Source organism: Brachypodium distachyon, chromosome 3 (genome assembly GCF_000005505.3).
Source record: "Brachypodium distachyon strain Bd21 chromosome 3, Brachypodium_distachyon_v3.0, whole genome shotgun sequence".
Classification (NCBI taxonomy): domain Eukaryota; kingdom Viridiplantae; phylum Streptophyta; class Magnoliopsida; order Poales; family Poaceae; genus Brachypodium; species Brachypodium distachyon.
The window spans coordinates 33,102,905-33,116,079 of record NC_016133.3 but is presented as its reverse complement, the minus strand read 5'-3'; the positions used below and the strand labels follow the sequence as shown (position 1 = coordinate 33,116,079).

Genomic DNA, 13,175 nt, shown 5'->3' with positions numbered 1-13,175 from the left:
CTTCTTTTTCCCGAAACCCTAATTGTTCCTCCCAATGTTGTTTAGCTTAACTTTTGTTATTTATGTAGCTGTTGCCGTGTTGCCTTTTATTTTCTTGTTGCTATTGTTGTCCTGTGAGGCCATTTTTGTTGCTACTGTTGTAATAGCTCCATGCGTCTCAACGGATACTCTAGCATCCGACAGTATGGATATGGATAAGGATTGCGCACCATGGATACTTTCCCAAGCGGCCAATGGATCGACAGGGAGCTAGATATAGGCATGAATCTGGACGATATTTGCTCGTCCACACCCTCTCTATGGCCATCTTGAGAACAGAGGGTGCCGCATTGGAAGCCTTCATCTACCTCCTTGGCGCACCTCAAGGCGAGCACCATCATTCAGTTGGGGATGGTAAGGTGTATTTCTGACGCGATCATTGGTTGCACGGGGTGCCGCTCAAGATTTAGTTCCCTATTCTCTTTGGTCACAACACATGAAACACAGAACGATTGTGCAATATCCAAAATGCCACCTGGATTGTATCCATCAAAGCCTAGATTGGATGGAGATTCAAGAATATATCCAAAAGACTCAATTCGTAATGTTGTATCATCTTTTAGCCACATCACTTGTATTATTTTAACCATTTGTTGGTTTGGCACAAATCATTGAGATGAAGGATGTACATACTACCCTTTATATATAATCAAATTCCTCATTAGCTTGATGACACACGACGATTTCTAGGCTTGGCATAACTAGAAGATGAGTGTGTTCAAAGTTGGTTTGGCGCATCGTATGCTTGTCAAAATAAAATGTATTTGAGATAATTGGCTAGAAGGTCGAGCCGAAGGTTCTAATGTTGGGGAACGCGGTAGGCTACGCTAGCACAAAATAAAAATTCTACCGATTCCGTCCGAATCAATGCTGTAGATAATGGATCACGAGATTACCACTAGACGCGCAGACCCGTAGCGGAAGTAGAGTCGATAATGCGTGTCGATGCCAAGTAGTCGTTCGGCCTGCTCCTCCTCGCCGATCTCACGAGCAGTTCGTCCAAGCGCCGCAGGTGCAGCGCCTCCGAGGTATCCACACATACAGGGAGGAACTCCGTTCGGCGGACTGCTAGATCCGATCACAAGGTTTTGGGTGTGGAGGTGTGACGGCCGAGTATAACTCGCGTCTGGACTGGTGTAACCCTAGCCGGGTTGGTCTCCTCCACTTATATAGACGTCCCTAGTGGGCTCAACACTTGAGTCCCATTAGGAGTCTAAGCCCGATACGAGTTGGATCCGATCCAACTCGGTCCCCACCCCTTAAGCGTGTGACCCTTCAGGTTTGCGGTCGGTCGGACATGACTACGAGCTCGGACTGCGGGCCCAAGTAACACCTTACTCGTCCACTAGCACCGACTCAAGTCGATAGTTGGTAGCGGCGCCTAGATGCACGTGCCAACTCCCGAGTGACCACAAGGTATATTGACGAACCATACAATGTGTCATATGCAACATTCCTTTTGCCTCACGATATGTGTGTCGAGCTCAAGGCGAGTGCTTGTCATCCTTGTGGATAGCTCGACTCTCTTCTCGTTCCTGTCATACAGATTCCCGAACGGGTTAACACTTAACCCAAGTCGCATGGCCATGCTTTCCGAATCTGGTCACTCGAGAGGGCCCAGAGATATCTCTCCGAATAGGAGGGGCAAATCCCATCTTGATCAACCATGACTCGCAGCATGCTTCTCAGCAAACCCGAAAGCTACCTTTATAACCACCCAGTTACGGAGTAGCGTTTGGCAACCCCTAAGTAGGCCGATGCACATCCCAAGCTCATGCGATGACCTCAGGTCTAGGACTGGCATATACATCGTACTTGAGACTAACAAATGACAATCATCTCGTTGTGTCTCAGTGCGGGTCTGTCCGACTCAACAATCTCATTGTCGAGTCCATGCTACCAGTCGGCAACACCTTGCCCTATGACTTGTGAAATATAGTCATCATACTGATTCACATTGCTAGTCTAGGTTATGTGTCCGCATAACCTCAATGACCAGGGACCATTAGAACAACATTATAGAATACATAGTCTCACAAACAAATCACGTATTTATTGATACATATCAGTGATGATGTTCAAGGACAATAACAATAACTCATGAATACATAGGAAATAACATCATCACATGATTGCCTCTGGGGCATATCTCCAACATCTAATATTGTAGATGTAAGGAACAATTGGAAGAAATTGTGGCAAGTTAAAGTTCCCTCTAAGGTTCATAACTTTCCATGGCGGTTGGCTAGAGCATCACGGATGGGAATATTAAGGACACAGAGAAAAATGACAGCGAGGCAACGAGCTGATGTGAATTCATTGAGACACGTGTTGTTGGAGTGCAGCATGGCCAAAAAAGTGTGTGGATTCTACTTGATGAAGAACTTGTTACAAATGCAAATTTTGCGAACGAATCAATGTGTTGTCAATGATAAATGGTGCCCTCATTGCCCTAATGTGCCTGAGACTGCCTTCCATCTTTGCATCGAGTGCGGTTTCGCACGTCAGATTTGGATGGGCGTTGGAAGGAGGTTCCATATCACCTGCTTGGATCCCAACACATGGCATGCACCTTATTCGATCAAGGCTTGGTGGTGTGCCAGAATTGGTGCCATTGCCGTCAAAGGTTAAGGGGGCTACGGCCTTCTTCCTTTTAACCCTCTCGAACATTTGGAAAACTAGGAACGACAGAATTTTCAAAGCATATCAGCGTTCGGCGACGGCAGTTATTGACATTATACATGATGACGCCAGATTGTGGAGGGAAGCAGAACATCTAGGGCTAGGTGCCCTTTTATCTTCAAGTGATGATGTGCCTTTGATTTCTATTTAGCTGGACTGTTGATCTCAACCTCTTTGGCAATGAAAAAGCACGTTGTGCTAATTTCGTCAAAAAAAAACAATGGTTGTCCTTGGAACAGAGTTAATTTGTGAAGTTTCCCAGGCCTGATTGGAAGCCCATTTTGAGGTCCAAAACCAGGGTATTTGTCGGGGCCGAAAAAAATTCCGACGAAAGCCCCTGTTCATGATCTTTCTTCTTTTCTTCCCACCTCCCTTTGGATCTAATAGCAGTTCGAGCAGAAGGAATTTTTCCAACGGCAGTTCCAACCTTGTACATATTTTGAATCTTATGCAGATCCAACGGCAACTCTGTGCAATGTTTTATAGGGTTTATGTGCTGAATATATATTGTGTGCTCAGGAAATTCATCTTACGTAGATCCAAGAGTTCCGTTCAAGAAGTTTTTCTTAATGCATTGTTGGTTGACAGAGTTTGTGTATATTTCACTTTATCTATTGGCTACTTCTCGCGGTGGCTCTTGTTGAGTACATCTGAGATGATGTTCATGGCAATCAGATTTTACTGAAATTAGGTTTCCCCCCATGGTAAACTGAAAACTGAGCAAATTACAATATAATTAGATGGGCCGGCTCAGGGGTACTAGCACCCCCTTTTATGTAAAAAAAAATTCCCTACTACTCTTTAGGCCTTGTTTGATGTCAGTGTATTTTTTCAGTCACTTGTGTTTGGTATTTGAGGGTTTTGGGCGTTCAGCCAAAACTCTCAAAAACCCAAAACACTAGTGTTTTATAAAAAAAAAAACACTACCATGAGAAGTGTTTTGATTTAGTACAAAAATGGAGTGTTTTGTAGGGGGAAACTAGGGATAATCGATCCCCTCTAAACCCTTCGTACCAAACAATCATTTGAGATTTTTAGTATTTTTCAATTTGGAGTGGATAATACCCTAAAAAACACCCAAAAAATTCTAGGACCAAACAACTTGAAGTTACAGGGGCTTTTCTACAAACTGCCATTTGATTAATCCGGGGGATTAAAATTACATTTTCAATTTATAATTGGTGCCACGTGTCGCTCCCTGATTGGTGCGTACCGGTTCGATCTAGGGTTTCTTTTTGGGCCGTCGGATCTAGATCCCACAGTGGAGAGCAGGGGAGGGGCTTACCGGCGGCGCGGGCTGCCGGAGTCGGAGGAGCACGCGACGGCTGCGGTGGAGCGGCGGCAGTGCTGGTCCTCAGGCGGCTCGGGAAGTAGGGGAGGCGGTGGCTCGGCGAGGCGCGTCCCGTGGGGGCAGCAACTCGGGTCAGGGCGGACGGCGCGGTCAAGGGAGCTCGGGGCGGCGCCAAGGACGGGGTCGGGCGGCGGCCGGCGGCGACAGCGAGCACGGGCGACGGCGCGGTTGCTTCGGTCAACCAAAATCAAAATGGGTCGCGTCACTAGGTCCGCACGGAGGAGAGGAAAGAGGGGGTAAAGAGAGAGGGAAAGCCAGGCTTTATAGGGGCGTGCTCGGGCGGCTGTGGGGATCGCGGAATTGACGGGAATCTGGTGATGGCGGAGGCGGACACGGGCGGGATGAGCGGCGCGATCCGCGGGCGCTTGCCCAAGGTAGGAGACGACCCGACAGGTGGGGCCCACCTATCGGTGACTCCGCGTGGCGCGCTGGGCGGGGCTGCGGCTTGCGGGTGAGCGGGCTGGGCTGCAGCGAGCCCGCCTCGGGCGCGGGCGCGCGCGCGGGATTGGGCCGGTTCGGCCCAAAACGGCCGGGCCGGTCCATTTCCCCTATTTTTTTTCTTTTAGCCTTTTTTCTTTTCTATTTTTCTTATTTCTTTGGTATCTTTAGATTTTGAACTCGAAATTGGTCCAAATAAATTCCAGAAAATTTGTAAAAACATGTTGTTTCGTGATACAACTTTTGAGAGTAGTTTCCCTTCAAAAGAGAATACACAAAAATACATTTGCCCTATAAATGCCTCTAGGGCTATATAACTATTTAAATAAAATAGTTTTTCAACTACAAATAATTATCCAAAATTTATGTGATAGCTTATATATGCAATAAACCCCTTTTATAAATAAACCCCTATTGGTTTGAAGATCCAAAGCTCAAATGGGTGAAACCCTAGGGTCTAAATTAAAATAAAATCTTTTAAAGCCTTTTTGAGATTCAAATTTGAATTCAAATATGCAATTGTGGCATGATGCTCATGGATGCAATGCATGTGTAAAAGTTTGAAATTTTTGGGATGTTTCAAACCTAACCCTCTCAAGATGAATCTCGTCCTCGAGATTCGGCGTGGCTAGCAAAGAGCTGTGGGTGGTCTTCTCGAAGATCATCTTCGCGTTCCCAAGTGGCTTCTTCTTCTGTATGGTGGTCCCACTGAACTTTGCAAAACCTGATGGTCCTGGATCGGGTTTGTCGCTCAGCTGTATCCAAGATTCTGATTGGTTTCTTGTAACATCCCAAAATTTCAAACTTTTACATGTGCATTGCATCCATGAGCATCATGCCACAATTGCATGTTTGAATTCAAATTTTGAATCACAAAAGGCTTTAAGAGATTTTGATTACACCCCTGTAACCTTTGGATTTTCAAACCAATAAGGTTGATGTATAAAAAGGGTTTAATGCATATATAAGCTATCCCATAATTTTTGGTTAATTATTTGGAGTTGGAAAAAGTAATTTTTATTCAATAAATATATAGCCCTAAAGGCATTTATAGGGCAAATTTATTTTTGTATATTTTATTTTGAGGGAAAACTACTCCCAAAAGTTGTATCTTGATAGAACATGATTTTACAAATTTTCTGGATTTTATTTGGACCATTTTGGAGTTCAAAATCAAAAGATATCAAAGATTTGAGAAAAACAGAAAAAGAAAAGAAGAAAACTGGACCGAACCGGCCCGGACCGACCGCGTCCGACCGCGCCGGACCCGCCCGGTCTGCCCGCGCGCGTGCCCGGGCCGCTGACCGGCGGGGCCCGCCTGTCAGGGCCTTCTTCCCCGATGGAAGGCGCCGCGATCCCCGCATGCTTGCCATTTTCGCCACCGCGCGCCGTCTCCGCCGCAATCCCCTCACTCCGTCCCGTTCTCGCAGCCCCGAGCGCGTCCCTATAAAGCCCTCGCCCCCGCCGTTCTTTTCCCCCTGCTCGCCCCCGCTCGAACGCCGCCAGGCCGCCCCGATTTCTCGCCGTTGAAGCTCCGTCCGCCGCCGTTTTTCCTCTCTCCGACGACGTCGCGGTGAGACACCTTCGAAGCGGCCGCCCTCTCCCTGTTTCCCTCTCTCTCGCGCTTCTTCTGACGCGCGTGCCGACGTTTTTGGTCCACTGCAGCGCCCGCCGACCGCCACTCGAAGCCTCGCCGGAGTCCGCCGCCCGCGCCGTCGCGTCTCCGCCGTCCTAGGCAAGCCCTCCGGCCTCCCGAAGCCGCACCGACCCCGTCCCCGTCTCCGCCGTGCCGCGCTGCGCCGACCCCGGCCATCCCCGCGTCACCCGCGTCGCCAGAGCACCCCGCGCCACCGCCGCCCGTGCCGCGCCGTCGCCGGAGAAGGTCGCCGGAACCCTATGTAAGCCCGAGAGCCCCCGTCCGTCCGATCTTTGATCAACGGCTCGGATTAGATCGGGTTAATTCCCTTAAGTGAACCGGTACGCGCCTATCAGAAGCTGCCACATGTCACCCGGTTTCATAAAATAAAAATGTAATTTTAATTCCCCGGAATTAATAAAAGGCACTTTTGCAGATAGGCCCCTGTAACTTCAAATGATCACAACTTTAAATCTGTTTGGCCAAATTTAGTGATCCACACCTTTTTGGAATCCTTCGGAAATGTAGAATCTTTTGGCACTGTCCAAATTCAAATTTGAATATTTGAATCACATTCAAATTACAGATTAGGGTTTTATGCCATTTAAATCATAACTACTTATTTAGAAGTCCTTTTTGAATGAAACCAGTGCCCAAAATTTTGTTTTGATGTCCTCTGTCCAATGGGGCAGAGAAATAAATATTTTGAATTAAATTGTTTTGCAGATGCAAATAAAACCTCATTTTAGGTTTTAAATCCTAGATTTTGCTTTTGCTTAAAAACCCTAATTACATGTGTTTAATTCTCAAGACATTGGATCAGCAGATCACCCAAATAAAATAAACCAAACTCATGTCACATGTTTTGCATTGCATCATGACATACATATTCTTTTGCTTGTGTGGTGTGTTTATGTATGTGTATGTTTGCCTGATTGTATAGTTTTCTCGGAGAGCGAACTGTGTGACTGTGAAGGGTGTTTGAACTCCAACTACTATCAAGGCAAGTTCACTTTGATCATCTACCCTATTATTTTATTATGCACTAGATTTTATTAGTTGCATTGTCAGGATTATTATTGTATCTATGCTAGCTATGATCTATCCTACTAGTATAGGATACGTTTGCCATGACTTCACCACCAATTGCCATCGTAGTAGTAAAATGCTATGCTATGATAATATACGAGGGTGGTATTATTACAATGTGATACTATTGAATTACAAATATAGTTTTCCAAGTGTATGGCAAAACAAGTAATTCAATGAACCGTCCTGGGTGGGCTGCTTTGAGCTTTCGGATGTCGTGACGTTAGGTCCATTTCTATGGGGCCCGCTGAGTCGTCTCTCCGTGTGATTCGGGAGCGTCCATGGTCGCCTCCTCGTGCGATTCGGGGAGCGCCTGCGTCACAATGTGGGATGCCACCCGGGATAACCAGAGACTGGACTAGTTTCCTGTTTAGTAGCTTCCAGTACAACCACATGGTATTATGGGCTCTGCCAGGATGGATGTAAGAAATATGAACCTGGATCCGAGGTGACATCGGTATGTAGCAGTGTAGGTTGGAACGCGTCCCTCAGGTGTTTTGGGGAAATATGTTCTGAAAATTCCTGTAATCGATGCCGTTGCTACTCCATCTGGAGGACAGCAAGGGATTAACACATCGATTTCTTGTGGGTAAAGTGTACCACCTCTCGAGAGTGTCAAACTAAGTACTTAGCCGTGTCCCCGGTTACGGACGATTATGAGCAACTAGATATTGAAGCTGTAAGGAAAGTCTCACTCATTCAAATTTCCTAATAAAATGAATGGTTTGAACTGGGTAGGAGCATTGATGTTTCTACTCAATGTGCCTAGGTTAATAGGAGCATGGGTGTTTCTACCCCGTGTCCAATAGAATTCAAAACTATTTGTCTAAAAATGATAGGATTTGAATAATGATGCTTTTATGCAAAATAGCCAAACCCCACCTAGCCAAACTATGCATGTACTTGGTAGAACCTTTATAACTCTAGTGAGCTTGCCAATACATTCAAATGTATTGACCACGTAGTGGCTGCAATTAACAATGCAGGTGGATCCGACGATGAGTGAGGTTCGTCGTTTTGTCATAGGTCATGTGCTTACATTCCAACATGCTCTCACCTTGGAGTAGTGTGGCCCTTATGTTCTACCCTTTTCCGCTGCAGTATTTTGAAATATTGTTTTATGATGTTGAAACAGTATTTGTTTTATGATGGCCCCAGAGGTCATGCGAGGTTGTAAGTACTATTAAATTCTGGATGATGCGATGTAATAAAGTACTTTGACCTTTGTTTCTGTATATTTCATCATGAAACTGTGTGTGCTAGTGAGTCGATCCAGGGACTAGCACAGTAAGCACAGAGATCGAACCCTTGGTGAAGGGGGGGATCGCTTCATTTCTCCTCATAGGTGAGGTCACTCTGCAGCTGGACTTCTTCTAGCAATATTGTATCCCTCAGTGGTGTGTCGGCCATCTCTGGGTGACACTTCTTCAGTCGCGACACATGGAAGACATTGTGGACATTCGACAGTGCTTCCGATAAATCCAATTTGTAGGCTACCTCTCCTTGGCGTGACAGGATCTTGAAAGGTCCAATGAAACGAGGTGCTAGCTTTCCTTTGATTCCAAATCTCTTGACACCGCGTATCGGTGAAACTCTGAGATACGCTCTATCTTCAGCCTCGTAGGTAACCTCCCTACGTTTGGAATCTGCATAGCTTTTCTGCCTTGACTGAGCTACTTTCAGCCGGTCTCGGATAAGTCTAACCTTTTCTTTGGCGTCCTTTATCATATCCGGGCCGAATAGGCTACGGTCTCCTACACCATCCCATAACAATGGTGTTGTGCACTTCCTTCCATACAAAGCTTCAAACGGTGACATTCCTATGCTAGCTTGGAAACTGTTGTTGTATGAAAATTCTGCATACGGCAGATTGTCATCCCAACTAGATCCATAATCTAGAGCGCATGCTCTCAACATATCCTCAAGGATCTGATTTACTCTCTCGGTCTATCCATCAGTCTGTGGATGAAAAGCTGTGCTTACTCTAGTCTCGTCCCTAAAGACTCATGTAGTTGTCCCCAAAATCTTGAGGTAAATTGAGTACCTCTGTCTGAAACTATTTCCTTGGGTACTCCGTGTAAACACACTATTCTAGATATGTAGCGTTTCGCTAACTGTGCGCTGGTGTAAGTGGTCTTTACCGGTATGAAGTGGGCAACCTTTGTCAATCGGTCGACTACTACCCAAATGGAATCATATTCTGATCTGGTCCTTGGCAAACCGGTGATAAAATCCATGCCAACTTTATCCCATTTCCATTCTGGTATTGGCAGTGGTCTTAGCAATCCTGCTGGCTTCTGGTGCTCTGCCTTAACTCTGCTGCACACATCGCACAAGGCAATGAACTCTGCGATGTCTCGCTTTAATCCGGGCCACCAAAATGTTTCCTTTAGGTCCATGTACATCTTCGTGTTCCCAGGGTGGATTGAGTACAGTGAGTCGTGGGCCTCTTGTAAAATCAGCTTCCTGATTTCCAGATCCTGCGGTACACAAATGCGTTTTCCGAACATAATGGTACCCTGGTCGTCCTTACGAAAATCTTTGGCCTTTCCGATAAGCATATTCTCTTTTATTTCCTTTATTTCTGAGTCATCCTTCTATGCTTCTCTAATCTTATCTAGCAGTGTGGGTTGCACTTCCAGGGTAGCTAGATATCCTTCCGGTACTATCTCCAGTCTGAGGTCTTTGAACTGTTCGCACAATGCTGGCGGTAATTCTCCTGCTGTCAGTCCATTCAAATAGCCCTTGCGGCTCAAAGCATCGGCTACTACATTAGCCTTGCCTGGATGATATTGTAAATTCAGGTCATAATCTTTTATCAGTTCCAACCATCTTCTCTACCTCAGGTTCAGCTCCTTCTGAGTGAATATGTACTTCAAACTCTTGTGATCAGTAAACAGTTCACAGTGTTTACCCATCAGATAGTGTCTCCAAGTTTTCAAGGCATGCATTACTGATGCTAATTCCAGATCATGAGTGGGGTAATTGCCTTCGTGGCTCTTCAGCTACCGCGAAGCGTACGCTACAACTCTTCCTCCTTGCATCAACACTCCTCCCAAACCTTGACGTGAGGCGTCACAGTAAACTTGAAAATCCTCTTGTAGGTCAGGTAAAACGAGGATGGGTGCAGACACTAGTCTTTTCTTCAATTCCTGGAAGCTCTCTTCACATAACTCGTTCCAGGCAAACTTCTTTTCCTTCTTCAAGAGCTCAGTCATGGTTTTCTCTATTTTAGAGAAATTCTCAATGAACCTCCGGTAGTAACCAGCAAGTCCAAGGAAACTACGGACTTCTCCGACGTTCTTCGGTGCCTCCCATTCTGTAACTGCTTCTACCTTAGCTGGGTCAACGGCTACTCCAGCTCCTAACACTATGTGTCCAAGGAAACTGACTTCTGACAACCAAAATTCACACTTGCTGAATTTGGCGTACAGTTGGTGTGCCCTCAACCTCTCCAAAATCATGCGCAGATGCTGCTCATGCTCTTCCTTGCTCTTGGAATAGATTAGTATGTCATCGATGAATACTACGACAAACTTGTCCAAGAATTCCATGAACACCTTGTTCATCATGTTCATGAAGTATGCAGGTGCATTGGTCAATCCAAATGGCATCACGGTATATTCATATAGTCCATACCTAGTGGTGAATGCCGTCTTGGGTATATCCATCTCTCGGATCTTCAACTGAAAATACCCTGATCGCAGATCGATCTTTGAGAACACTTGAGCTCCCTTCAATTGATCGAACAGATCATTGATTATGGGCAAGGGATACTTATTCTTTATCATCACCTCGTTTAGTGAACGATAGTCAATGCACATCCGTTGGCACCTGTCCTTCTTTTCTACAAACAGGACAGGTGCTCCCCAGGGTGATGAACTAGGGCGGATGAAACCTTTCGCTAACTGTTCAGCTAGCTGCTTTTTCAATTCCTTCAATTCATCCACAGCCATCTTATATGGTCTCTTGTCTATGGGTCCACTTCCAGGCATCAGTTCAATGAGAAACTCCATGTCTCGGTCTGGTGGCATGCCTGGTAACTCCTCGGGGAAAACATCCGGGTATTCCCTCACTATGGCTACATCCTCCATGCTAACCCCCTTAAGAGAATTTACCTTAGGTCTCTTAAGTTCCATTGTAGATTTGAAGCGGATTCGCTTCTTCTCAGGTGTCGTGAGTGTAATTATTCTCTTGGCGCAGTCTACCAGTCCTTCATATAAGGTCATCCAATCCATTCCCAGAATTATGTCCAGACCTCGGGAATACAACACAATAAAGTCGGAGGGAAAATTGTGTTTCCCAATTACTAGGGGTAACTGGCGGCATCCCTGAGTCGCTACCATTTGTCCTCCAGGTGAACTCACTCTCAAAGGGTTTCTTAGGGTGTTTGTAGGTATCTTGTTCTCATTCACGAACATCCTTGATATGAACGAATGTGATGCACCCGTGTCAAAGAGTACGAGTGCCTGGAAAGAATTCACGCGGAACATTCCAATCACAATGCCCGGCTCTGTGATTTCTTCCATACTGATTTGGTTCACATGACCCTCCAGGAACGGGGTGTGCTTGACTCCATTTCCCTCGAACCTCTCCGGGCAATCATTCGAGTAGTGCCCCATCTTGTGGCACTTAAAGCATTCTACTTGACTCAAGTTAAACTGGGTGAAGTCGTCATTCTGGTTCTGCTCGTTGTTGTTACCTCTGCCACAGTCATTGCTCTCGTGCCGGTGTCGGTGTCCATTCCCTCCATGGATGTGGTGGTGGTGGTGGCTTCCATGTTTGATCCTAGATGAACTACCACTACCCTCATAAGAGGTGCGTGGCTTCTGGTGTGGTCCAGTGTTAAAGCTTCCATGGCGATGTCTTCTCTTGCGGCTCTCAATCTGGTTTATCTTGTCTTCCAAGATAAAGCCCTTGTCTACTAGGGACTGATAGGTGGGGGTGTAAGAAACTACCAGCTGAAAGGAAAGCACGTCGTTCAGTCCATCGAAAAACTTCTCACGGCGCTTGGCATCGGTATTGACTTCATCAGGTGCATAGCGAGACAGCTTGTTGAACTCCTCAATATATTCCATCACGGTGCGGGTTCCTTGATTCAGTTTGTGGAACTCCTTCTTCCTCAGGCTTAGCACTCCCGCGGAGATATGGGCGGTGCGAAAAGCATCCTGGAACATCTCCCAAGTGACGTCTTCAATCGGGTTGGTGATCAGGTAGTTCTCCCACCAATATGCGGCTGGTCCCTCCAACAAGTGTGCTGCAAACCTCACTTTCTCAGCGTCTGTGCAGCCCACAGTCACTAAGTTCTTGTTCACTGAACGCAGCCAGTCATCTGCTACCATGGGTTTAGCGGAGGTGGTGAAAGTAGGTGGGTGCAACTTCAGAAATCTTGTAAGCATATCAACTTGAGGTGGTGGGTTGGGGTGTTGGTTATTCTGGTCAATATTCTGGTGGTTGGTCATCTGCTGGGTTATCAACTAGAAAAATTGAGTCTGGGCTGCCAGCAGAGTCTGCACATCAACTGAACTGTTGTTCCCTTCCTCATGGTTGTCACTGTTGCTGGTGGTGTGTGATCTGTTGTTGCTGGGGGTACGTCTTGGAGGCATCTGTTTAGGATAGCATAGATGAGAAGGTAGACAGATGGGTTCTAAAAGAAGCTTAACCCAACAACAGGCAATTAAAGTACAACAATCACCAATCAAGTAAGATCAACAAGCAAATGACTTAGTTCAGGCATCCAAGCACAAGAAAAGAGTTTCAAAAGCAAACGAACAAAGTTTTTGTTATCCAAAATAATTTACTATTATCATTTGTGGCCATCAATAAATCCAAAAGTGACAGCTCACAAATTACGTCTACCGTGACTAAGTATGTTGGTTTCGATGTTTGAAAACCTTCAAAACTGGACGAGGGAGTGAAAGAACTGGACGAGGATAGAAT

At 46.0% G+C, this 13,175-nt stretch overlaps 1 protein-coding gene across 1 annotated transcript in view; it reads right to left on the bottom strand.

Annotated features, from left to right (window-relative positions):
- The window catches only part of LOC112271676, a 30,360-nt gene extending 17,663 nt beyond the window's left edge, over nt 1–12,697 (bottom strand). The window contains exon 1 of the mRNA XM_024461421.1: nt 11,655–12,697. Within this exon, the coding sequence (XP_024317189.1) occupies nt 11,655–12,697 (1,043 nt within the window). The remainder of the gene's footprint in view (nt 1–11,654) is intronic.
- Nucleotides 12,698–13,175: the final 478 nt, after the last annotated feature.